This window comes from Python bivittatus, unplaced genomic scaffold (genome assembly GCF_059951505.1).
Source record: "Python bivittatus isolate LINGU-HERP-01145 unplaced genomic scaffold, Pbiv_v1 ctg000180_np1212, whole genome shotgun sequence".
Lineage (NCBI taxonomy): Eukaryota > Metazoa > Chordata > Lepidosauria > Squamata > Pythonidae > Python > Python bivittatus.
Genome location: NW_028277047.1, coordinates 4,888,059 through 4,914,360, shown reverse-complemented (window position 1 = coordinate 4,914,360; position 26,302 = coordinate 4,888,059). Strand labels below are relative to the sequence as shown.

The following is a 26,302-nucleotide window of genomic DNA, read 5'->3' as shown; positions in this document are numbered from 1 at the left end:
CGCTGCAAAGATAAGAGATCACCTTGGTTGATAAGAGATCACCTTGGCTGGAGCACCAGGGAGAAAGGCTGGGCTGCAAAGCTGCAAAAGCCTTATAATTTTTAATCCAAAGCATTTGTCCGCCATAACTGGGCAATTAGTCTCCCATAGGTGGATTCCCACTCTCCTCACTGGAGATGGCTGGGGTTCCAACTCTGGCTTCCCTGAATGAGGAGCATCCTCGTTCCCCTTGAAAATGGTCACCGGAGGATCTCCCGGTCCTAGCGCTCAGCCTCCCACTGCAAAATCGGATCCACCCGCTCCAGCTTTTTCAGGCCTACGAAATTGAAAACTAGAGCCCCGAAAGCTTTTAAAGAGGAAAGAAAGGAACGTTTGGAGTTGCGTTTTAAAATAGCAGAACTTTTAAAAGGATTTTTTTCCATAACCTGTTTTACAAAACTTAGTGCTTATATATATATAATATATATATAATATAAAAACCACATTTCATATTGATGCAAAACACCTTTTTCACAAGCGACGGAGACAAAGTTCCAACACAGTCACAAGGTCGTCATAATCAATGTTCCTGGTAGCAAAACTTGGAGGTGATGAGAACACGGCCAGCTACAAAAAACGGACCATCCCAGCCATTTAGGAAACTGGAATGGTAGAAGGAAGAACCCAGGAGTCGTCATTTTGGAGAGGGAAAAGTACAGGCGACCCCTGAAGTGAGTTTGCCACGAATATGGGCGTGTTAGATTATAGATGGATCTTTCTTCATGCTATCCTCAAAACACACCTTCAGGCTACTGTTAAAAACAGGTCTAGCCCACTGCAGTTTCTAAGCTGTGAGGTCTACCAGCAGTAGGCCTGCAAGAGGGTGGCAGAGATTGGTCTGCATAATACTCGGCTGAGGAATAAAAGGGGGCCTTTCCAGGCAACAGCTGCAAAGCCAGTTAGGATAGCTTTTGCTGTCTTGAAGCAACACAGGCTGAAGCAATTCAGCTCTGGATTTTGGAAGTGGGCAATGGCTTGGGCAGAACAGCTAACGTGCATTTTGGCTGCGCTCCACCCAGAATGCAGCCTGAAGCTCTCTAAAAGGCTGGGTGGAGATTGAGAGAGCGCGTGCCTTTCACTCATGACCCCCAGCACCCCCAGGCCTCAGGATTGAGGGTGAGAGATACCAGGAGGTGTAATTCAGGAAAATCTGGAAGGTCTCTGACAATTCCTGATTTAGCTTGTCTACTCTCAGCAATCCCATCAAAGCCAAAGATGTTCCCAGACCAGCCGCCCGAGCGTGCCAAATCTTGATTTCCCCCCATCTCCTGCCAGTTGGATCCCTGCTCGCTTCTTTCTCAATCGGTTTTGTGAGAGCCCCACACTTGCGTACTGTAATTCTAAGCATCAGACAACAATTTGGGTGCAGCGCAGAGGGTCCTGAGAAACCCCACCCCTCTCGTTCCTTCTTGACCAGCAGAAGTTCATCTCCCATTGCTTACCCTGAATTTGTGCCTACCGTTCCAAATTGTCCCGTCTTCCTTGGAGTGGTCAGCACCTACCCACTCGCTACAGAAGGCAAAGCGAAGCGCTCGAATGAAGTCCTCCATGTTCTTCTAACCATTTACTGCAGAGGAACAGGCTTGGAGCGTAGGATGATGGAAGTGCTAAAAATTTATACCAGAAGAGCAAAACTCCAAAAACTATCTAGCAGATCGGAATGGGGCACGAGGAATTATTACCAGCAGTTCTAGCTATTTTTTTTCCTGGACTGCGCAAGTTGGTATATTTGAAGGGGGGGGGGGGGTCTGTTGCTTTTCTGCAACAAAGCAACATCACAGCTAAACTGTCATTCATTTTTCCTTCCGTGCTATGCTGCTGTTGTTTTTTTAAAAAAATGATCAATTCTTCATGGAAGAACCGTGTGGCCGATGCCCCCTCTCAGCCCCACAAATACAGAGTTCCTTGATTCATCTTGTGATATAAGCTTTTCTACACATGATTTAAGTGCAACTCCAAGAGAAAACAGTGAATAAAGCCAAAACTCTCCTGGGGACTTCCTTAAGTGATGCCACCTAGGCCAAGGGCCCTTTGTTCTGGGCAAGGTCACTATTATTCAGCTTTGGGGCACAGGAGAAACAGAATTTATTCTCTTGGAGAATTTCTCTCGTAGGGTCAACGGAGGTGCTTTAGAATCGACGGGCCTGCATACCGCACAGCACTGCTGCAAGACCGAAAGCTTGCCTCTTAGAGTAAGTGCCTCCAACCCTCAATGCCTTGTGCTAGACGCCATTGCAACAGCCTCCCCTCCGAATCTCAGGATGCTCTGCCACTTTCAGCTTCCCACCGTCCCGTTCCTCAGCAAGCAGCCAACTTTTACGCAAAGCCCTCTCCCAGCGGCAGACACCTGTTATCTTTATTTTCTAACGCCTGCCTGAAGGCATTCCCAGGGGCAGAAAAAAACAGATACCAGAGGGAGTCCCTGTGGGTTCGTGGCATGCAACTTCCCATTTTTAAAAAATGAAACGCCTGAAGGCAGGCCCATCTGCAGGGGCACTAGTGTGCCTTCCCTGGTCCACACCAACTGGGTTTCAGGTAGGGATTATTCCCAGCCTCGTTTGGAGCTGATATCTGACCGGAGGCTCTGACCCTGAGCAACGACCCTTGTAAGGCAAGGATGTTTGCGGAAACTGCTAGTTGACAGCAGAAGCTGCTGGCGTGCAGATCTGCCATAAGCTAGGGGTATACCTCTTAATACAGCAACTCAAGAGTTAAAAAATAAATCACATCTACAAGCCTATTAAGTGCTTTCCTGAAGCAAAATAGCAGGATACGGGAATTCCATGCGTGAAGGTTTAGCAGCTCAGAAGCCTGCTACTTTTCTGATGAAGTTCTGATGCAGTTTTTCTGATGATGGACAAGTCTACCTCCCTTTTCCATTCCTGACATCCTTGCTTGAAGGGGTGTGGTCTATTTTTTGTTTAGTTTAGTTTTGTTTTTTCCAGCTCTATGGCGCCTTAATGTACCGTAAGCCCCCCAAACTTTTCCGAGTCAAAATCTTTGGAGCCCAGAGCCCCAGAAAGATGAAAAAGAAACTTAAAAACTTGTTGCTGCTGAAACACAACATGCAGATTGAATGGATGCTCTGGAAAAAGAAGGAAAAGAATACTTTTTTGGCCTCTGCATTCTTTGTTCCAGTTGCAGATCTCCGAAAAACTGAGCGTTTCCAAGCATCTCTGCTGTCCACAGCAGAAGTAAGGAAAAGAGAAACTGTCTCATTCACCGTTTTCCCAACTCCAGAGCTGCTCAGATCCATGGCTAAACCGCACACACAGACAGCTTGTAACCCAACGCCATTTTCCCTGCCTCTTCAACGTTTGGCTTAACATCCTGGGTTTCAGAGTCGACGCCTACAGCGGGCGCCTTTGGCCCTGGCTCCCTGTGATTTGAAACTCGGTCGTTTTCACCGTAAGCCTCGAGGATCGTCTGTTTCTCCAGCTCCGTGTACTCCAGGGAGAACCGATGCACTTGGAGAATATGCCGTTTGATCGTGCTGACTTTAAGGGTTGCCAGCGTGCCTCCGCAGACCATGCAGATCAAACCGTGCTTCTGCTCATCGTAGTCCATCAGGTACTGCACCCGCCAGCGGGGCTGGTAGTTTCGACGCTGACTCCGCCGAGACAGGGTGCCGGCTGGCGGGGATATGGCCCCTGGAGACGGCTGCGGCAGGGCCAGCCTGTCTGCTACGGGGGCGTCTTCCTCCCTCTTAGGAGTTGCCAAATCCTCTGGAGGTTCCTCGAGAGATGCAGGTGGCTTGTAAACAGGCTGTGATTCCGCTGGAAAGCAAGAAAGAAGGGGGGATGGTGAGCTTGATATGGGAAATTGCATTTTTATGCCAAGCAGCTGACACTGGGCTACCTTACTGCTTATCCCCTTTTCAGCTCAGTCATGTGCCCCACTTTTCAAAGAACAATCCCCAGTTTCAGAAAAGAGACTACAAGCCAACTAAAAGGAGACAGAGGCCTGCGTGTGAGAGATGGTGGGGAGGCTGGGAAAAGAACAGAAGAGGAAGCAGACACAAACAGTGAAGAGACAGAAGGTGAGTCTGTTGGCAGCTCCTCTTAAAAACAGCAACTCAGCCCAGGTGGCAAGAAACCCTGGAAGAAGCCTTTCAAATCATCCAAATAGACTCAGCCTTAACGAACTGGGTATAACAAAGGATGAAAAATTCTTCTTACAATTCCCAAGATTTCTCCCCAGACCAGCATTACAGATTAAAGTCGGCATAATTCCTTCTCCCTCAGTCTTGACCCTGGGCAACCCTTCCGCTACTTCGCTTATGGTTTATCCACCCCACCATTACGTTAGTCGTCTTTCCCACTGGACAGAACAAAACCGCTCTCTTACAACAGGGCTGCCTTCTCTCTGAAGGGGTTCCCCATCTGAAACTTTGCACTGTGTTTACTTGCTTTAAAGGCAAATCGCCATTCAGAAGGGCCTTCTCTTAAATAAGGTAATGTTATATTTATTTATTTATTTGTATTTCAGATTTGGACACCACCCATCTCACGAGGAAGCGACTCTGGGCGGTTTACAATAAAAACAAACAAACATTAGTTAAAATACAATAAACATAGTATAAAAATATAATAAAACCAAACACCTACATAAATAATAATATCTTCCAAGATGCTGGTGATTGAAAAGATATTAACATACAGGAGCATCTTCAAGGTGTTAGACACCCCCAGGGTTGGTTGCCCCTTTTCTCGCCCCATGCCAGTTGGCAGAGCCAGGTCTTCACTGCTTTCCTGAAGGACAAGAGAGTTGGGGCCTGCCTCACCTCTGGGGGAAGGGTATTCCAAGAGCGGGGGCCACTATTTGCCAGACCTTCTCACCCTGTCTTTTTATATTTGGGAGGCATGTTCTCTTCTGCAGAAAACAACCCCTTAATAAAATGCTCAGGCCTATTCTGCACCACGTTAAATGCTCCCCTAAGTCCATAAAGCAGTCCCTGAAGGCACTTCCCTTCTCATTTCATTTCCCAACATCTAACGTTCAAAGATAAATCACCGGCGCGCATGGTGTTTGCAAGCACCGATCTCACCCACAAGTGTCCATCCCTGGCCACAGTCAAACCTGATGCCCCCTGGACCTCCAGCTACCATAACTCCTGCCTCTTATGGGCAGTTCCTCTTCTGCCCTTCTTAGAACCCAGTCGGTGGAGTTCCAGCCTAGTCATCTCACCCACACCACACCCACACGCATGTCCCTCACCTTGGTCCACCTCAGCGTCTGTCTCCGGCTGGGAGTCTTCAGCATCTGCCAGGCGAGCGACTTTCTGGTTCCACTCCTGCACAATCAGGGCCTTGACCTGGTGGCTAAGTTGCGTGGAGTCTGGGTGCTTCTGCTGGATGTGCCTCTTGATGGTGCTCATCTTGAGGGTGGCCAAGGTGCTCCCACAGACCATGCACACCAGTCCGTGGCGCACCCCGTTATAATCCATCAGATACTCCACTCTCCAATGTTCCTGGAAGTACCGGCGGTGGTCCCTGCCACGGGCTGGAGTGCGAGGGCTGCTCTCTTCTGAATCCCAAGGACCAGCCTCATCGATCCCATCCTCTCCAGTGGGGTGATCGGGGGAAGCAGACGAGTCCAGCTCTTTCACGTTCAGATCCTGTTGGGCAGACATGCCAGTTTCTGGATGGGTTATGGGAGGAAGAAAAAGAACAAATTTAATTCCTGGAATCTGCCAAGATTTTCCTTCCCTTTCAAGGTTCTGGCATTTTCTATAATAAAGGGCATTCCTACCAGCTCTGCCATGCCTGTCTCTTAACCTGGCCTACCTCAAAGGGCTGAGATCAATCTTGCATGTCTGTCCAAGTTTCTTTCTGTTCCCTCTTATGCTAAACAAAATCAAGGCGGGGTTATCTTCAGTTTCTTTCTCACCCTTCCCTCTTTCCCGGGACTGTGGAATCTTTTCTACAGGTCCTGCCTTGATCCCTTGCGCATTCCAGTCACCCTCTGGGGGAGATGGGGGACATAAAAATGTAATAAATAAATAAATTCCTTCCCTATCAAGGTCTATATTCCTTTATGGGTAATTTAGTATGAAATGTGAACTCAGGGACATAGGCCCAAGCCAACCAATTGCTCCACTTGATTTTAAAATAGATCTTACGGGCTTTGCAGGAGCATTGTGCCAGCCCTGGGTACGCTGGTTTGACCCCATCCCCACTTGTCTCACCCACTGCCGCGTCCTCTGCATTTCTCCCCTCGGCTGCCAGCACCAATGCCCGGGAGTTCCACGCCTCCAGGATTGCCCCCTTCTCGGCAGGACTGAAGCCAAGGGAGGTAGGGTGGGCATCCATCACATGACGCTTAATATCATCCAGATTGAGGCTGGGCAAGGAGGAACCACACATCATACAGAAGAGACGGTTGCCCTGGGGGTCGTAGTCCATCAGGAACTCGGACTGGAACCAGCTTTGCAATGATTGTTTCAAATACTGCTCCAAGCTCTGAGACTCCCCCTCCGAGGACGATTTCAAGGCCAGGCTGGATGGCCGACGTCCCCCACGAGAGGGAAGAAGACCTGGGCCACGGCGTCTCCGGCGACCTCCGTCAAGGGAGAGCTCTCCTGCGTGGAAGCAAGAGGGGGCAAACCCAGGTAAATCTTTTTCATTCTCCAACAGTCCGGGGTAACAATGGTTTGACTTGGATGGAAAACATTCAGGTCCCCACTTGACCCAACACCTCCTGCGGAGACTCTCTCAGTCCAGCTGATCACACCACATTTTATGGGAATAAACTTAGAGAGGAACCCCTCCATACTACCATGAAACTTAATTTTAATCTTGTTTAACTTACTTTTCGTTTCAAAAAATCAATTCCCATTATCTAGCATAGAATTCAGCATCTGGAGAATGCTGTTTTCACCCCATCTTTATGTTAGATTTCTACTCCTTACATGTTCTTGGACACAGGGAGTTAACTTTGATGCTTGCACAGCACAGAGGTAGAAACGTCCCCAACCTAAGGTTTCTGTCTTTAAGAACATTTGTTTTATTCTAAAAATCAGAGTTCAAGGTGGTGGTTATTTTAAGAAAAGAAACCCGTCTTGGCACTGAGATGAAGCAACTGGGACTGAAATGGGATGTGCTGAAGACCCCCTGTTGACTGCCTAGGAGGACACAGTTAGATCAGAACCAGTCAGACAGGTTACAACAATTGCCTTCAATTTTTCCTAACCTAGGACCCATCTTGAACCCTACAGGGACACACTGCTTTTTCATTAAAAAAAAAAAAATCTGTAACTTCAATATTTAACAGCTGCTGTCGTTGCTGCTCTCTAAGAACAGAAAGGAAATATTTTGCTATCTCACCTGCGGCTGGACATCTGGAGCTACTCTGAAAAGGCACATCCCTCCCTACAACTTACTGTTCAGTTATACAACAGTCCATCCTGGACGTCTGTGATTTGTTGTGACGTGTTATTTCCACCTTAACGTACATCAGGCCGAAAAAGTGAGCCAACCCCCAAGAAAACCCACTCCCCCAGGCGTGTCCCCTGTACTCCCTTTCAGAAATAAACCCACTTCATCCCTCCTACGTCATGCCCTTGGCCAGTTCTGTCAACGGCTTCCCATTAAGACAGGCACAATATCTGTTTGGGGCTCTGCTGCCTTTTCTCAATCCTCCCCCTCTTAAAATGCTTATGGCCTGAAACCGCAGTGCTTAACGTTAGCCAGCAATCCTGTTTGGGGAAGACTAAGGAAATGGCGTAGTCAGAAGCTACTTTGGGATTTACCCTTAAACTGTCGGCAACAGGGTGGCCAGCCTACCGTGATCCGCCGGTGGAGCGCCAGATTCTTTGGCGGAGTCACGGGGTCCATCGGTCTCCACTTCGAGGCCCAAATGAGCATCCCAGCTGTTCATGATGACCTCTTTCTCGTGGGCGCTCCAAGTGAGGGAATAAGGGTGCTTCTGCCGAATATGCCTCTTGATGGTGCTCAGCTTGAGTGTGGCCAGGGAGCTCCCACACACCATGCAGATCATGCCGTGCCGCGCCGCGTTGAAGTCCATCAGGTATTCGGCCCGCCAGTGCTCGTGGTAATACCGCCGGTGGTCCCGCCCGGGAATCCGGCTCTTGCCCGGTCTCGACGCTCGCGCTTCGCAATGATCCGAGTATTTGCGCCCTCCGGCCAAGAATGCCACAGAGTCCTTTTTGGTAATCCCTCGTAACAAGCCGTTCCCGGCGGGGCGGAGGAGACGTCCGGAGCTTGGCTCACCACCGTTCTGGGAATCGGAGGCCACTTCCGGGAACATGGAGTCTCCTGGCGAGACACAAAGGCTCAGCTTTACTCATTCGGCTATGGGATAAGAAGTGGAGCTGGCTACCAGCTTGCTGGCTTCAAAAAAGGTTGGACTGATTCATGGAAGTCCTGGGGATCGAGGGCTGTTAGTCTTGATGGTCATGGGGTGACCTCTGAAGGCCATCGGCTAGGAGACTGGTGGGCTTCCTTGGGCAGTTGGTTGGCCACTGGGAGAACAGACTGCTGGACCAGATGGGCCACGGCTCCGATCCAGCAGGGCACAGCTTACGTTCCTCAGTTCTTAACATGAGATACTGAAGAGTGGTCTATGAGCTTCTCTACAAGTCCTCTACCACAGAGGCCCTATACGAGATGCTATTCCATTCCTCATTCTCCCCACACCCTTCATATGCAAAGCATTTCTCCCAGTTTTCTGTGGCACCCTTAACTATTATTCATAGTTCTATGATACCTTGGGTGCCCAGGCTCTCTCTTGTGCATGGTGGCACCCTTCTGACTAGGTAACAACCCTGGAATAGCAAAAAAGATACCCAAATGGGGCAATGCCAGGGTGGTGGAGAAAGTGGGCCCTGAAGTAGCAAAAGGGGGCTTCTGAAGAGAGAGGCTGTCAATCTCTACATTTTAGATCTCTGGAAGAGCTAGCAATCCATCAGCGCCAACAAGGTGAGATGGAAATTTAGACTGACAGAGCAAAGGACTTCTTCATGGGGAGGAGGAGGAGGAGGAGGAGGGAGAGGAAGGAGAAGGCAGAGGAGGAGGAGAGGATGATGCAGGAGGAAGACATGATGAAGAGAGAGGAGGAGGAGGAGGAAAAATGATGATGAGAGGAGGTAATGATGATGAAAGAGGAGCGAGAATGTGATGTTGGAGGAGGAGGGAGAGGAAAGAGAAGGAAGAGAAGAAGATTATAAAGATGATGATGGGGTAGATGGTGATGATGGTAATGATAATGATGGAAGAGGAGAGAGGAGGAAGGAGCTGATGAGGGAGGAGGAAGGAGAAGGAAGAGAAGATGAAGAAAAAGAAGTCAGTTCTTTACAGCAGAAACCATCTGGCACAGAAAAGAGCTCAACAGGAAAGGCACTCCTTAGAGAAACTGGGCAAAGGTTGGAACTGGAGAACCTTCAGTTGGACGATGCCAAAGGACGGGCATTTGCCAGGATTACAAGGCCACCCTGAGCCACCCCACTCTAGCAACGCTGCTTTGCACAGATTATTTAAAAAGCTAAGCTGCAGCCTGCAGAGTGTCTTGGTTTACATGTTCCTCTAAGGCAGGGTTTCTCAACCTCAGCAACTTTAGATGCGTGGACTTCAACTCCCAGAATTCCCCAGCCAGCTGTGCTGGCTGGGGAATTCTGGGAGTTGAAGTCCACGCATCTTAACATTGCTGAGGTTGAGAAACCCTGTAAGATCAGGAGCCAGGCCCTGGAAGAGGAGGAAGGAAAGGAGAGTTGCTTCTTCTAAGAGGCAACCATCAAACCCGAGAGTACCACCCTCCCGCCATGCCTACGGGAGAGCAAATGTTCCACCTTGAAAGCAAGAGGGGGAATACCATGGCCGCCCAAACAATCCTGGCCCCAAGTCAACAAAAGCCCCCCAAGCCTGAATTTTGACAGCAAGGAAGACTGCAGAAACCGAAACGCTGGCATAACTCGGCTGGGAAAGGCAGAAGTTTCAGCAAGTTGAGAATCCGGAGCTGGAAGCGGGAGGGGGAAAGCAGATGGGGCTTCCTCTCCTTCAAGAGGGTCCCAGGAGGAGGAAAGGGGGGGACGCCCCAGACCCACCGCCAGCCTGGAGACCGGTCGGCCAGGTTAAGAAGCCCCGGGGAGGGGAAGCAACTTTATTTTAATTTAATTTAATTTTATTTGTGGCTTCCTGCCTCCCTCCTTCCCTCTCTCTCATCCCTTTCCCGGGAAGGGGGCCCCCGGGCCACCCCCCTCCCCATTCTGCAACAGGCCACTCCATCCTGCCCCAAAGGCTTTAGGCACGCGAGCTGCTCCCTTTCACAGTCGCCACGCGCCCGCCTTTGAATGGGGCACCCTTCTTTCAAGGGGGGATGACAGGGGGGGGTTAGGGGGCAGAGGGGGGGCACTTTCTCTGCAGCCAGGACCAGCAGGTGGCGTGGATGGAGAAACTGGGGCGGGGGGAGGGCTCCGTTTACAGGGCCTTTTGTTCTCACCTGAATCCAGGGGTTCCTGTTTGATGGAGAGGTGGGGGGACTCCATGCCTGCTCCTTCGGTGTGTCCGTCCGCCTCTCTTTTTAGGCATGCATTCCCCCCCCCCCACTTTGCACCGATCGATCCCTCCCTTGCTTCTTTCTCTTCCTCGGTCTGTTGCAAATGAATGCAATTCACAATCCCCCCCCAAAATAAATAATAATAATAATAATAATCCCGTATCTCCGATCGATACTCCCAATAATTGCAATAACAGACCCCGCGCTTTGCAAAAAGGGCCCCCTCCCCGCCCGCGGCCGAGGGAGCGAGCGAGCAAGCGAGCAGACTCCGGCTAGCCAGGGTGGGGAAACCTTTCCCCCCGGGGCCCCTGGGGCTCCTTTAAAGGCTCCTGGGTAAATTTAAAGGGGACGTAGCCTATTTCTGCAGCGGGGGTGGGGAGAGGGAGGAAGAAGGGGGGAAGAGGAACCGGGGGGGAATCAAATGAAAAAAAAATTGTTTGCACGGCCATGAAATCCTCCTCCTCTTCCTTCTCCTAAACTGGTCGGCGTGTATATATACCTCTATTTTTCATGCACGGTTGTGCTAATCGCCTTTTCCTAGAGGAGGGGAGGAAAGGTGAGGATGTGGCCCCTGCCGCCCCCCCCCCGCGTGCCCACCCACTCATCGCCTCGCCGGAGAGGAGATTTAGACGCGTGCACACGCTCAGACGTGCACACGCGCCCAGTTCCTAAAGGCAGCAGCTCTCACGGCGGGGGAGAAAATGAGGGAGGCGCCCGGATCAAGTGCGATCTCCAACGGGACAGCCCAGAGCCCGGGACTACAATGCCCATCCTCCCCAGGCAGCACAGCCACCGGGGAGGCTGGGTCTGGGCGCATTCGGGGCGCCACCCGATTTGCAAGTCCAGGACGGGTGGGGGGTGGATGGACGTGGCGGGGGTGAGGCTGCTGCCCCCCCCCGCGACCAGCGCCCCGGCCCGGGGGTCTCCCCGCTGCTGCAAGGGTGGGTTTTTGCTTTCCTCTTGGAGGGCTCGGCTGGGGGGCCGAAGCTCGACCGGTGAAGCTCACGGGGCTGCAATGCTGGGAGCGGCTCCCTCGAGGCGCGCGTGCCTGCTCTGCAGCTGTCCAAGGCAGGGGAGCTCAGGCACGAAAGAGGCATGGCAACCCCGGGAGCCCCTTCCCAGAATTAACTTCGGGATGGCCGACAGACCCGAAGTTGAAACAGCTGGCTCATTCGTGGGATCGCTGGCTTCCGGGGGCTCCGGGCTCAAGACCAGTCGTACCTTCCCCTTTGGACGGTCGAGTCAGAACCTCCCTGTTCAGAGGCAGCCTACCTGCAAGGAGCAGCCACTAGGAGGCAGGTAGAAACTGGGAAGGGCTCTTTCCGCTCTATATGTCATTGCATTGTTTCTCCCCCCCCCCGCCCCCCCGACTGAGGGCCTGCTCTATGCAAAAGAGGGCTCGGGGTGAGACTCCAGCACTTTTCACCCGCTTTGCCGATTTGCTTCCTTTTCCCACCAGGGCGCTCTTTTACCCTGCAGTTCCAACTCTTTCCCAACAGATGGCGGCCGTTCCAGCCTCTCCAGCCGCTCTCGTCCACGCCCCCAACGGGTTCCCTGACGCCGATTGGCCTCGCGGCAGGCGAGGGGGCGGAGAAGGGAGCCACCGCGCGGCTGGCGATTGGTTGACGGACCAGGCAGAGAACATAGAGCCAAGAGAAAAGTAGACCAGCCCCTCCTATGCAGTTCTCCGTGCCTTAAACCGGAAATGTGCGCTCCTTTCTTTCCCCTGAGCCGTCTAACTCCCTTGGCTGCTACCATAGAGATGCGGAAGGGTAGATCGGTCCATGACCCTCACCGCTCTCGCCGGAAGTTTCGGCTACCTCTTGGGGAGGGGAAGGCCCTTCGGACAATGGGACCATAGAGCAGCCAGGGAGCGGGAGTGGTCTGGCCGACTGCGGACGCTCTACGTGGCTGGGAGCCGCCATGCTCTATGATGCGCGGCGGGGGCCGCAGCCGCAGAAGCGTCGAGGAGGCCCAGCAGCTGCGCGGCCAGGTGGGAGCTCTCGGGATGGGGGGGGGGGTCTCCAGCCTCTTGCCCCCCCACCGCCTAGGGATCGGGGGAAAGCCTGGGGGAGCCCTCCAGAAGCCCCCTGAGTGGGGGAGGGGCTGCTGCTCCCCCTGGGGGTGGGGGCTCGTATTAACCCCCCCATTGCTCATCTGAGAAAGGGAGGGACTGAGGTAGCCCCCCCAACACACCCAGGAGTGGGTTCACACAGGCCTTTGGGGGGAGGAAGGGGCTTTTTATCTCCTCCCCCCTGAAGAGCGACCCCCCCAGAGTTGAGGAAGGGGCGGGTGTCTCCCTCCACTCCAGTTTACAGGTGGGGAACTGCTTGTTGCATCCCTCTACACCCCCACCTCAAATGTTTCCCTCCACCCCTCTAAATTCAACCCCCCAGCGAAAAACTGGTGCTTCTCCTCCTTTGGCCGGGCAAAGTTGGGTGGGGGGGCAATTCCATGCAGGTGCAAAATCGTCTGGTTTAGCGGGGGCGAGGAGGCAAGGATACCCCTCACAGGTTCCTTGGGGGTCTGGTCTTTTCCCCGTCCAAATGCAACCAAGAGGAAAAGGCATGGCAACCCCGGGAGCCCACATAAAACAGTCTCCCTGGCTTTGGGGGAGGGGGCTGGCTCATTTCCTCTGCCCTCAGGTGGATCTGGAGGAGGTGGGCAGGGGGAGATGCTGGAATCTGAGAAAGGACTTCCAAAAGGGAAAGGTGGGGGGCAGGAGTGGAAGTTTGCAGGGAGGCAAATGGGTGGGAAAAAAGCCTGAAGAATATTCACCTGGGGGGGGGGGTCATATGTTCAGGAGGCTTAGTGAGAATCTAAGCTGAAAAGTAAAACTGGCCTGACTGCTGAAGAGCTCCAGAAAGTAACCAAATGGAGCCCAGAGCGAGGGAGAGTTGGCTGGAAAAACCACTATCTGCTGGTGCGTGGGTGGGTGTTTTTTGGGAAGGGGGGCAGTGTATTTGTGATTCAGTGATTTGGAATCCAGGGGAAAGTAGAAAACAGGGGCAGAAAGGAGAGTTTTGTCCGCTGAGACTCTGAATCTAAAAACTTGTTGAAAGAAGAGGAATCTTGGAAGATTAGGTTGCTATGCTGTGAATGTGTTTTGAGTAAAAGGTTTATTTTTCCAGAGGCAATAAGTGAAATTCTTCCATCTTTACTGACGAAATAAAGGATTTTTTGTCCTCAAGGGGTAGGCAACTAATTAAATTGTCTTTTTTTCTCTCTGATTTTGCTTAATTTCCTTTGTTTAGTCAGCACTGAGTGGTTTCTGGTACCAAGTCCTTCTGCTCATCCAATCCAAGGAGGCCTCTGCAGTAGGTAAGAATGTCTGAATTCACATGTTGCTGTTAAAAGTCTCAGCAAATGGTGGCACCTGGCTGACCAGGTCTCAGTTCAGAAGCTAAGTGGGGTTAAGGTAGTTAGTGCTTGGATGGGAGACCTCTTGGAAATCCAAGGATTGTTGGTTAGACTAGGAAGTAGAAACTCCTTGGAAGAAAACAAGGGCAGAAGGGCAAATTCCATGAGGTTCCCTTCCATCGCAGATTGAATCAGTGAGAGACTTTACTTATGCCAAAGCGTGATCCGCTTGTTGCCCTCCAGCTGGGATCTGTATGATAGACACAATTAAAATATTTTGCATTTCAATTATTTTTAACCTTGCATTGTTAACCTTTGAGTGGAGAATGCTCCTTTGATGTTTTCTAAAAAAAATTCCTGCATGAGAAAACAATGATTAGAAATGGGGCTCTTTTACTTGATTAAAAAAAAAAAAATGCTCCCCAAGAAGAGCAGGGATAATTGGATTCACACAGTACATTAAAGCAGGCTAAAACGGGGTGGGGTGGTTTGTGGTCTGGTGAGTTTGGTGAACCTAGCCGTGGTCTTTGCAGATTGGGTGAATCCTGCTGTCAGATGAAGCTGTAAAATGGTTTCTTTGTCTGGAGCACTAGATGTCTGAGGAACGCAGCGACTGTGGTTTGGTTTTAGTGTGTTGTTTAAACACAGTTGATGGGTTTCTTTGAGTGCGCGCTCTCTCTCCAGCTTCCACTTCAGTTAGTTAACAGCACTGCCCTCGCATTCCTTCAGATCCTCTTCTGAAAAACTGCCCAGCATGGGAAGTAGTTGTTGAGATGGCAGCTATATAAATTGAATAAATAAATACACAGCTGGGCTCTCTCTCCCCCCTCTCCAATCTTGTATAGTACAGGTTCAGTTTCACTCCATTTATTCCTAGGATTTTTGTTCACTTTAGTTCCCGTGCTCAAAATACAAAGCCTTCTTTGTGTCTTCAAGATAAGCGCATACCTTTGAGGTTGAGGAATGTAAAAGGGAGGAAGAAAAGCAAAAATTGGTGGTTAGTTTCAAGGCAATACAGCTAGACTGTTTTTTGCAGACCTTGGTTCTGCTTATTTCACTCTTCCCTTGTTGATCCCCTCTTAGATTCTACATTTAAATAAATAAATATGGCTGCTTCATCTGTGAGATATGTGTATTTGGAGGAAATCCTAAAATCCATAGCTGATGATTACCGTTCTTAGCATCAGAGAACCTTTCTCAACCTGGAGTCCTCTGGACAGTTTGGGCACTGAGTCCCATCATGCTCTACTGGCATAATTGGTGATCATGGGTGCAGTAGTCCAGCATCTCTGAAGAACACTGGGTTGGGGAAAAGCAGATCTGTTTAATGACTGGACGCTTTCTTGAGTACATGCTGGTAGATGGCCGGTATACCAAACTAGATGCACAAATGTTATGCTAACAGACTCTGGGGTCCTTGACTTCTATCCACAACAGAAGAGGCCTTGAGCCAGCCTGAAACCTGCGTGGTATTTTGTGGAACATTTTTTTACTTTTGTGTGTTAAAGCGCCTTGGCAGCAGGCTGGAATATGAATGCATTAAACCGGCAATGTTTGTTGAGAAGAACTTCCGTTGTTTGATGATGCACGCTTGTTGTTTGATAATCGCATGCTTATTTTAACAACAGCATGGATCCTCATAAAGGCAGAGTGAGCCAAGTGGCATCTCTTTCATTGTTGGCTGCTGGTATGTTTGCAGTAAAACCTGTAAAGGAAATCAGCCAGTCGTCTGTTTCTCTGTCTAACCTCCCTGCAACCCCTCCTGTACGTTCCCTCTGTTTTGCAAAAGATCCCAGAGATTAGATGCCAGACAAAGAAAGACCTTTCTTAGCTAGAGACACATTAAGCCAGATGAATTGGTGTATTATGCAGTTGGTTTGTTGAACATCCGGAGGGCATCAGATTGGAGAAAGCTGTAGAGAGGTGGGGAAAAAAATTCATGCTAAGCTATTGTGTTATTTTGCTGTTGATTTAGTGTCTCTGAGAATTTGCCTCTTGTGGTTTGTTTAATGTGGTTTATGGCTTGGCACAGGGTGTGAGCCCAGCAACTTGTGGCCTATTATCAGCTAGGTTTCAACAAACTATGGCTTACTGGGGTGTGTGTGTGAAAGAGCTCTAAAAAGAGATGTCGATGTCAGCAACAAGACTTTAGTTCAATTGCGATACCTTAATTTTAATAATTAAAATTAAAATATTGGATGATGAAGCAATATCCACCTTGGTGTAAAGGCACCTTAGCATGTGTGTAAAGATAAACTTCCTCAAGCATATCTCTCATTGACTACATCATATGTCCATGCGATTTTCTTGGAAATGACACGGAAGTGATTTTTCCTTCTGGGAAGTTTTTTCAACTTCTTAACAGTCTCCCATCCAAGTATTAACCAAGTCCAGCTCTGATTAGCTTCCCTGGATTGGCTAGGATCAGCCAGATGCAGCCCCTGCTGTGATGTTTGTATGGTGTTATCCATTTTCCCGGTAAGGGAAAGAATAATTGGCAGTTGTGGAGTACTTCCTTTCTCCTTTGGTGAGTGATATTTCTGATTCTTCTACAGCTGGGATTTGGGGTGTTCACTCTGCTACCTCCAAATCTCTCATGGCGCTGAAGGCAGAGACCCCCCTGGCAGACTACACCGAGGTCTCTTCGGCCATCTCACGCTTCAAGGAGAAGGAGAAAACTGCTGCTGATTCTCGGCTCCTCGTCTGTCCCTCGGTGAAGCAGGATGGAGCACCCGTAAACCCTGTGGACAAAGGTGGGAAACGTTTCCCACAAGCATTGGTGGCTTTGGAAAGGCAGTGGGAACAACCCAACGGAGAAGGGTGCCCAGGGCCCTGGGCATGACAAGGTGATGGGAAATAATTTTACAAGCACCAAAGATTTTAAGCCTGGAAGTGAGCTGTGTGATCCAGAATGAGAGACAAGTTTAGGATTAGAGCAAGGCTGTAAAGCACTAGGATGTGTTGTCCATCTTTAGAAAGAAGAAACTTTTACAGGGGTTGGATCAAATGTTCTTATTAAGCCTACTAAATTCAATGAACAGGTGTATCAGCAGCTCCCGTTTTGTGTGCTCCAGCAAGAAGACCTAATTTGCTTGCCTCCCAGCCCCAACCGCTATCTTTCCATTCCCCCCACCCTCCCAAACCTTGATGAAAGTGTGCTGGCTTTTCCACGTTGATTCACCAGATCCAAGTTGGATCCCAAGCTGGGAGTAGCCAGATTCTACCTCAGGTTTGTTCTTCCAAGCAGGCTGTTCCTGACATCACAACAGATCCTGGGACAGGATACCAACATCCTAAAGCAATACTGCAAGCAAGGTGGCTGGAAATTCAGGATATGAAATGGGCAGCCTGAAACACTTAGCCTGAGATGGGCAGCCTGCAGGCGGCATTGCCCAGATGGCTCAGGTGGGGGTGCTGTTTTATAGGGTATGGGGTTCTTTGGGTTTGCTTCAAAGTTGCGATATAACTACTTCAGAGCTTTCGCCACACTTTAAGTGGGTTTGTGTCTGAGAATTGAAACCCAGGCCGCCAGTTTCATTTTTAGAGAGCGCTCCAGAGGGTTCAAAAACAAGGCAAGTATTTCTGGGATGCTAGGCTGCCCATTGCCAGCTTAACCTTTCATGCCACCTGAAGCATTAAAACTGAGTTGAATAAGACATTCTCTGTCCCATCTCTAAAACAGCTGAGTATCTTCTAATGCGGTGTTTCTCAGCCTTGCCAGGTTTCAGGTGGGTGGACTTCAACTCCCAGAATTCCCCAGCCAGCAAAGCTGGCTAGGGAATTCTGGGAGTTGAAGTCCACCTATCTGAAACCTGCCAAGGTTGAGAAACACTGTTCTAATGCTTAGAGAAGGAATGTGGGTTGTAAAACTCTCTCTGGGTATGGAATCAGACTTCTTTTTCACGAAAACCCCATTTTCTCCCAGAGGAACACCCACTTTCAGAGTCTGCTACCCCAGCTGGCCAGGAAGAGCCCGGAATCTCCTGGAAGCAAGAATACTTGATAGCTGAGAGTTCGGATCACGGGCGGCTGGTGTGTATGGTGTGCGGTGGCATCTTGACCGCCTCCGGCCCCGTGGCAGCCCGTGAGCACATTTTGCAGCAACACGCTCACTCACTGGACTTCAGCCTGGAAGAGAAGCGCAACATCCTGGAGGGCTGGAGCGAAGGGGCAGTCCTTCCCGAAGCGGAGTCCCCCCCTTCCTCTGCAGGTAAATGGCTCCCTGCTGCGTTGCTATTCTCGCGTTACCTGGGCCGATCGGAACTGCCCGAAAGGTGTGTTTTTGAAACGGGTGACCTGGTCCTGCAGTTGCAGCTTCTGATTCCCTTTCTGGCCCTTCCCACCCCAGGCGGTCCCAGCGAGAACAAGCGGCCTGCGGAGATCGAAGTCCTCCTTGATTCGGAGGAGCAGCCGGTGAGCCGGAAGCGCGGGCCTGTCAAAGTGCGCTGCGGTGAGTGCTGGGTCACGGAGACGGCAGTCACCGCCTAGAGTGTCCTTTTCAGACCCAGAACCTCGCTGAACCCAGTGGGAAACCCAGTTCCTCGTTGCTGATGTTCTTTGCCACCCAAAACTGTCCCATCTGCCCCCGGGGAAGTGTTCAGACCAGCTGCACCCAGCCTTGTCATCAGCGGTCATGATCCCTGCCCCAGGAATCCATTTTGTGAGTACGCTTATGACAGGCTCTCAAAATTCCTCCCTGCCTACTGGCTGCCAAAGGTTTCCTCTCCCTGAGAGAGGAAGAGTAGCCTTAGCCCCTGGAGGCAGGTAAAGAAAGCCCCCTTTCTATGCAGCTATTAACAATGGGGCCTTCCTAATGCTGCTCAGTGACATCTCCCAGCATCCTGTGCTGTAGGCCGCGCTCTCAGCGGGCTTCTGGGAGCTGTAGTTCACCAACTGGAGAGCGCCAAGTTCCCCAGTGCTCTGCTTTGGCTGGGTTCGTGCAAGACACTTACTCGGGTGACTGTGATCTTTACCAGACTTAGCAAGAGGCACGGACATAGATGCAAAAATCTCTGAAATACCTCGATAAACGTTTTGTGCAAATGCTGCTGCTTCCTAACCATGCCTTAGCTTTTGTTCTCCTTTGTTGTAAAAGGAAACAAAATTGGGGCCCTGCCCCCACAAAGCTGCACCACTGTCCGAGACCCACAATTGAACTCACCCTGTCTTCTGATCTTTTCTCTTTTGGCAGAAGGGTTGCACTTAGAACCCGAACAGCGAACTCAAGTTCGACAGAGGCTGCCTGCCAAAGATTCGAGGAGCCGAGAGCCCATGGAGGCTGCAGGTAGCACAGGGTTGCCTGACCGTTTGCTTTCTAGGCGCATGGGGTATCTGCCCTTCTGAATCCTGTCTTCCAGTCTGTCATCCCTTTAATGTGCCGAGCGCCACTGTTAATGCTAAAGCAAAAGCTGATTCATTCAATAAACTCAGAAGGTCTTCCTCCAGCCTTCAAAACTCTAAAGGTCCTAGCCCAAATGGGAGCTTGAAAGCTGACCAACTTGGGGGGTTTGATTCTATAGAGATGATAAAAGTTTGACTTGATCAAAAAATGGAGGTTCGCATCTCTCTCTAACTTTCAGCAAAAGATGTTTTGTAAAATAGCTTGTGCAAAATAGAGGCTTTGGCGATCTTTACAAAATGTATGCCCATCGCACAACTTGGTTGCACTTCACGCTGAACGTACCCTTCCTCTCTTTGTATGCATCACAGCCATTTTTCTGCACCTTTTGAACTCCCTGCCTGTTGATGTGTCTAGTCATCAAGGTTCTGGATGAAACAGTGAAAATGTTCTTCGTTGATTTATATATGGCTTGGAAACGTAATCAGTACTTGAATAAAATCACAATTTTTATTGTATTCTGCAGGGAAAGAGCAGCAGGAAAGGTCATTAGGCTTATTTTATGTATTAGATTTGTATCCTGTCTTCTCAGATTAGATTCCTCCTTCGCCAGAGGAGCTAGACACCATTAGTGCCCCTTCCAATATTAAGACTTGGTTGGTTCTGGGTTTGTGAGAATCAGCCGTCACAGTGTTTACTTTTTCACCATTGATTTGCTCTCTAGGAAAGGAATGGCTCTCAGAATGTGGACTCCCCGGTTCGGCACCTGCTGAAATCCGGATTTTCACTGATGGTTCCTTCCCAGCTGGATTCACCTTAAAGCTGTACTGCCGTTCTCAGCCAGGTGGGTAGAAACTTTGGGGCAAAATGGTACAAATCCTGCTTCTTAAGGCTCTGAATATATTCACACAACTCCCTGCGTGAGCTTTGGCACGAATCCCAAATGAGGCCTTTAACTATGACTGCTCTAACAGAACCAAACTCAATCAGCCAGTTCCCCTCCAGGTGGGCCGGTATCTTGGCAGTCCCTGGCTGGCAAACCTCTTCTATCCCATATTTTAAAAAAAGTTAAAAAAAAGAAATGTTCCCGCCTCCCGTTTCTGTGCCAGAGAGCAGAAGTTTTTTTTTTTAAGTCATATACTCTCTGCCCTCTGGGAGCAATCAACAGTCAGAGCCATGGTGGAATTAAAGTAAATCATCTTCCTCTTCCTCCTTAGTTACTCATTAAATAAATCTATTTATTGTAGGTAAAGGCCTCATTCAAAGCCCCAGTTGAATCCATAGTCCAGGTTCATGTAAACCTAGCCATGGAACGCATCCCCGTTGGCACATTTAAGCTGCCCTAACTCAAAATATAATCTGAGCTTCTTCCTGGCCGCCACACTTTCACTTACTTCATTTCTCACTCTTGTGCATGCTGTGGTTCGCTGCCCCTCCATCCCTCCTCCTGAATTCTTTCCGCAGCATTAGTTCCGCTGCGCTTCTGTCACAAGTCTTTAAAGAAACACGTACCGTTTGTGCCCTGGCATAATCCTCTGTCCCCAAAGAGCCTGCACCCTTTTGGCATTTGGCTTGATATTTGTTCCCCAAAACTGCAGAAAACTTCTTGGGGGGACAGGAAGCCGAGCATTTGGGTTGTGCCTCTCCTACAGCAACAGCCGCGATATCTTTCTGTTGTAGAACCGTCCCAGGGCTCTGGAGCTAAGCCAAATACAAGGAAGCGAACAGTGGGTAAGCATGGATTTTTGTTCCTCTGAGATAGTGGGTATTGGTTCGATGTTAGGACGGCCACAAAATGGGGCGCGGGGGATTGTCTGTCCCATATTTCAGCTCAAGCTGCATTTCATTGGGCAGCAAGGCATCAGCAATGGGTTCCCCATGCCAGCAGTCACTTAGTCCAGTAAAAAATCCAGATAGGATAAAGTTCCTCTCCATTACAAGGAAAGACGATCCCTGTTTTGTGCCTCGGTCCATGTGGGTCTTGAAGGTTAGCCCTGAAACTAATTAAGAACTTGTGGCTGTTCCTCTTTCTTTGAAAAAACAAAAGTTGCTAGTCCTCATTGTTTTAGAAGAATGAATTGCAGAGGAACTGGAAGAGTTTGCAGAGAATTCTGGTTTAGTGAGCAAAAATTAGCATAAGTGTAATAATTGTACACAACTGGGAAGAGAGGTGAATCACCATTTGACTCCACTTTGCTTGGCACCTTGTTGTGCTTGTTCAGTCTTTATGGGCAGGAAAGTCATTTTGGAAATGCGAGCAGCGCCTAATAAAGTTGTAGGCGCCCAACATAAAAAGCACTGCAGCTGGATCCGGCCAGAACTCCCCATCCAGTCTAGCCCGCTGTCTCATGGAGGCCAACCTTGGCCATCTGGGAAGTTGGGAAGTTCGCAGACATGGGAAAGAAGTCAAGTGTTTTGCTCTCCTGTTGTTGTTCTTCAAGGCAGACCGTGTGTGATTTCAGAGGCTGTCTGTGGCTGTAAAGAACAGCAGCCGTTGGTCAGAGTCTTTGAGTGTAGCAGTACAGAAATGTGCGAAATGAGTAGATTAAAAAAATAGGCCGGCCCCAACTTTCAGCCTGTGGTGCATATCTAATGGGGGGGGACTCCCCAGTTTAATTCTGGGTTGGGTGAAGAAAAACATCCCTTTGTCTCCTGAATCTCCTTGGCTTTCGTTGCAGTGGGTGATCTTAAGTTGTGTGTGTGAGAAAAAAACGGTCGCCCTGCATTCATTGTATGTACCACCCTATCATGCTTTCAGCCCAAAGGTTGCTGAATCGGGTTTTTGGCGGTTGGGGTGTGGATCCACTGTTTTTTTGCTCCTTCAGTGGAGAATGAAAGGCAAATAAATTAATAATAGAAAGCTAAAATACAGATGAAATGGGTGCCCATCTGGCCTGGGTTACTGAGTTTTAAAATGGGTCTGGATTTGGCTTGTTCACCTGCAGAGATTTAGAATTGCTACAGGGAGGAAACCAGGTGAAGCCAAATTCCTGGGAATGGGGGATTCTTAAATTATTATTCACAAGGTCCCTTGTTTTCCCTCTCCCCTTCTGATCTTAATAGCAATCTTTAGAATAAGGAGTTGAGAGAGCTGTTTTCCCAACAATATTGTGAGCTAGCCAGTTTGGTCTAGCGGTGAAGGCACGAGGCTAGAAAGCAGGAGACGGTGAGTTCGAGTCCTGTCTTAGGCATGAAGGCCAGCTGGGTGACTTTGGGCCGATCCCTCTTGCTCAGCCTCTCAGGGTCAGTCAATTCCTGTTGCAGCCAAGAAGCAAACATTCAGTTGAACCCCCCCAAAAAAGTGAACCCTGCACCTGCAGGAAAACCACTAGGAAGAAAAAAAAATTGTGAGCTAGCTCTCTGTTGAAATGCAAAATATTGGGGATGCTCAGCCTTGAATTGGCAATTAAGAGCTATTAGCCTTACAAAAGGCTTGTTCTACTGGCAGTGAAAACTGTTAGAAAATGTGGGGGGGGTCCCCTTCCCCTGCCCCCAGTACAAGAAGATGTGGCTGACTTTTATTTTTCCTCTGCCACATGCTTATCCAGCAATCTATACCTTAATCAAGAATGAAGCTTTGCAAGCATCACAAATTGCAGGCCGTTTTCTGTAGGAGACCTGAGAAACCTGCAGCCTTCCAGCTGTTATGAAAACACCTTTCTCCCTTGGCTGTTCTTGAGCTGTGGAGAGTTGCAGGCCAGAGACATCTAGACACTTGGCCAACATAATGCCTTAACATGCTTTTACTCGTAATTCATTTTTTTATTCCGTTTTTCATCCATTCTTTGTTGCACAGGGTTATGATTGCTTCGCATACACTGCATGCACATAAACTCCCTGCGAGGTAGGCCAGGCTCAGAATGAGACTGGTGGAGGGTTAATATCAGGGGTATGAACCCGGGTGAGGTTCTACTCACCAGCAAACAAACCACAACCCTGTTTTGGGCTGCCAGCATTTTAGATAAATTGGCCATTGCACGCCTTTTCTTTGCTAAATGCTGTGTTCATCTAGACCAGTGTTTCTCAGGGAATTCTGGGAGTTGAAGTCCACACATCTTAAAGTTGCTAAGGTTGAGAAACACTGGTCTAGACTGGGTTTGCATGCCACAGCAAACCAGGTTTGCTTTAAAACCAGCCTGTTGAATTAGCAGCAGTTGGCTGATTTCACATGCCATGTCTTAAATGAGGCAGACCATATTATGGCCTACATTTGTGGGAACGATTTTCTGTCCCCCGTGGAGTTTTAAACATACCAAGAGGTGTGTCAGTACTTTAAATTAATTAAGGGTTTAAGTCATTCACATCCAGGGAGGGGAGAGTACGTTCAGAAGAGGCAGGTGGAGAAAACAACATTGCTTTTCATGGCTTGGCCAGCTAAGGTTGGATTGGTTGAGATGTCAATGGGGGCAGAGGGTGGGAATGGCAGAGACAAGAAGGGCCAGTCGTTTGGGGGGCCGTAACTTTGGTGCCACTCTGGGGGCTGCGTTTCTTGAGTCCCAGCACTGTGGTTTTCAAGTCCCCAGGAACTCATCTGCCCTTTACCCATGACCCAGGCTGGCTAGGAATGCTGAGATCCGTGGCTTGGAGACTGCTGCCCTTCCTTATGCACGTTCTTACTTACACTGACCACCAGGAGGCAGTGTGGGACTATCTGGGACAAAACTGGTCACATACCATCTCCTGGTGGTCAATAGAAGTCCTCGCTTACCAACTACAATTGGGACCAGCAACTCCATCACTAAGCGACACGGTCATAAAGTGAAAAATCATGTGACTGCACCCAACTTGCAACCACGGTTCGTCAGTTCCGGCTGCAATCATTAAGTGAATCAACACAGGTTGTTAAGCGCGACGTCATGCAACCGTGACTTGCAACTTCCTGCTGGCTTCCCCATTGACTTTGCTTGCTGGAAGCCGGCTGTGAAGGTCGCAAATGGCAATCATATGACCGTGGGATGCTGCAACCGTTGTAAATGTGTGCTGATTGCCGAGCACCTGAATCGCGATCAACATGGCTCTGGGGATGCTGCGATGGCCACAACTTCAAGGACCCGTCGTAAGTCTCCTTGTTCAGTGCCATAGTAACTTCAATCGGTCACTGAACAAGTGGACATTAATCAAGGGCTACCTACAAAGTCATTTCCAAGTGGGGGGTGGGAGTCATGTAAAACCTCATCCCGGCAGACGTGATGTAGTGTAGCATCCATGTCTCTCTGCCCAGAGAGCTTAAGGTGGACTGTATAAACCATTCCGAAAGATTACGCACGGCCTGCCTCTTTTCCCAGATCGCGACTGCTCCGTGTCTCTGCTGCGGCTTCACTCCAGGGATGCTGCCGGTCACCTCCACCCAAGCCAGGACGCCCTCACCCCCCCTTGCCCCCTGGGCAGCTCCACCGGCAGCAGCCCCAAAGACTGTGGGGCAGCTCAGGGGGCGGGCAAACGGGGAGCTCGCACAGGCAAGGAGGCCGCCCCACTCTTAGGCAAGGCCTTCAACCCCACCTGGCGCGCTCGCTTCCTGGTGGACTTCGATGCCGCCACCGGCCACCTGGTGTGCATGGTTTGCGAGTACCCGCTGAGACGCATCTGCCTGGCCACCGTCAAGCAGCACATTCTCCAGTGCCACGCCGAGACCCTCCAGATGCCTCGCGAAGTCCGCCGCACCATCCGCGAAGTCTGGGAGAGCCGGGGCCAGCCGCCCACCCAGGTCTCGAGGAAGTGAAGGGTGGGTGGTTCTCCATCCAACCCCACTCCGTCCGTCGCAGGAAGCCCAGAGAAAGGGTTAAAAGATGACAGAACTCTGGACCAGGCCTAGGGGCGGAGCTTGAGGGAAGGAGGCTCCGCCCCTCCTCAGAAGCCCCGCCCCAACGCCATCACTCAGACCTCCCTCGCTGGAGAAAATAAGCAGATCCTGGGCTCACTCTGCCGCAGTTCTTCAACCGCAGGACTCTTAACCGTGCTTATTTTTTGTTTCGTTTTTTCAGTTTCGCTAATTTTCAGTCCTAAGCAGAAACAGCTCTGCCTTCTCTCTGGCCCATCCCATTCCCTGCCTCCTTTCTCACCAGTGTAGCTCCACCCCGCAGCCGATGATGAGAACAGAGAGCGAAAGCACCCAAATCTGCAAGGAGAGATGGGAGCGTTTGCCGCCGCCTCCCCTTAATCAGGGACGACTTAAGAAAAAAAGAGAAAACTCAGGGGAAAATCTTTTTTGAGTTGCAGACGGCCCTTTTCCTGCCCCCCCCCCTTTTTTTACTTCTGTCCCCACAAAGGTTGCAGGAAGACACTGGCCACCTCATTGCTGGAACTGCCTTTGCCACGGGGAGGACACTTCGTAGCAGTTGCTGCGTCCATCGGCTGTAATTAAAGGGACGCCGGGCTTTGGCTTCCTGGTTCGACCGGCGGATAGAAACGTCCGCCTGGGCCTTCACGCGGATTCATGCCCCGAAGGGAGCAGTAAATTATTTTTACGATCCACTGTGGCTTTTTAGGTCTCCTTCTGTCTATGTACGTTCTGTGTTTGATCACTGCTTTGTTCGTACTCCTGCCGGGAGGAAAAGGCTTTTCTCTTTCATTTCGTTAGAGTTCTTGAGCAGAGAAGGGGCGGCCGGATCCGCGCATTGCGCTGAGCTATCCTGTCGTTCGCGTTGTGGTTTAGCGTCTGCCCGATGGCATGTTCAGCTAAGCAAACCCTGGCTTGATAACAGCGTGCGAAGAAGCCGTGTCCTCTGTGTGTGCCTTTATTATCCAGGTGACAGGCAGCAGTTCAGCAGGTGCAGGCCTCCCCTTGCAGGAGGGCAGCAAGTCTCTGTAGCCCCTGTTTTAGAAAGAAGCATTTATTCCCTTTCTGTTCCAGGGAAAGGATCCTTAATGCTGCTGCTAATTACAATAAAACCACTGAAAACTTTTTCGTTTTGGATTGCCGTGCAATTTCGCTTGGCGCCTCTCGCTGGTAAAAGGGGCCAGTTAGGGATGGAGGACAATCGTGGAGGATCAAAAATGCTTCCGCGTGATTTGAATTCAGCAGGACGTTTGCTTCTCCGGTCCGACCCCGGCAAA

The 26,302-nt window shown here is 50.0% G+C and overlaps 2 protein-coding genes across 3 annotated transcripts; one reads left to right on the top strand and one right to left on the bottom strand.

Moving 5' to 3' along the window:
• Window positions 1-360: 360 nt before the first annotated feature.
• On the bottom strand, window positions 361-10,677 carry ZFTA (zinc finger translocation associated). Its single transcript, XM_088137390.1, has 5 exons — window positions 10,495-10,677; window positions 7,824-8,315; window positions 6,227-6,619; window positions 5,257-5,679; window positions 361-3,815 (listed from the first exon to the last, which is right to left on the bottom strand). Exons 1-5 carry the CDS (start codon window positions 10,538-10,540, stop codon window positions 3,298-3,300), a joined length of 1,872 nt encoding a protein of 623 aa, XP_087993516.1. The 5' UTR covers window positions 10,541-10,677; the 3' UTR covers window positions 361-3,297.
• A 1,686-nt stretch (window positions 10,678-12,363) lies between these two features.
• SPINDOC (spindlin interactor and repressor of chromatin binding) lies at window positions 12,364-25,720 on the top strand. 2 transcript variants are annotated; one of them, XM_088137397.1, is made up of 9 exons: window positions 12,364-12,544; window positions 13,806-13,872; window positions 16,467-16,664; window positions 17,837-18,121; window positions 18,260-18,361; window positions 19,103-19,195; window positions 19,974-20,093; window positions 20,930-20,980; window positions 23,803-24,528. In XM_088137397.1, the coding sequence occupies exons 1-9, from the start codon at window positions 12,482-12,484 to the stop codon at window positions 24,009-24,011; spliced, it is 1,188 nt and encodes a 395-aa protein (XP_087993523.1). In that variant the 5' UTR covers window positions 12,364-12,481; the 3' UTR covers window positions 24,012-24,528. The 2 variants fall into 2 exon arrangements, with proteins under 2 accessions (XP_087993523.1, XP_007438312.1); XM_007438250.4 differs by lacking the exon at window positions 23,803-24,528 and adding an exon at window positions 24,535-25,720 and having other exon boundaries at window positions 12,373-12,544.
• Window positions 25,721-26,302: the final 582 nt, after the last annotated feature.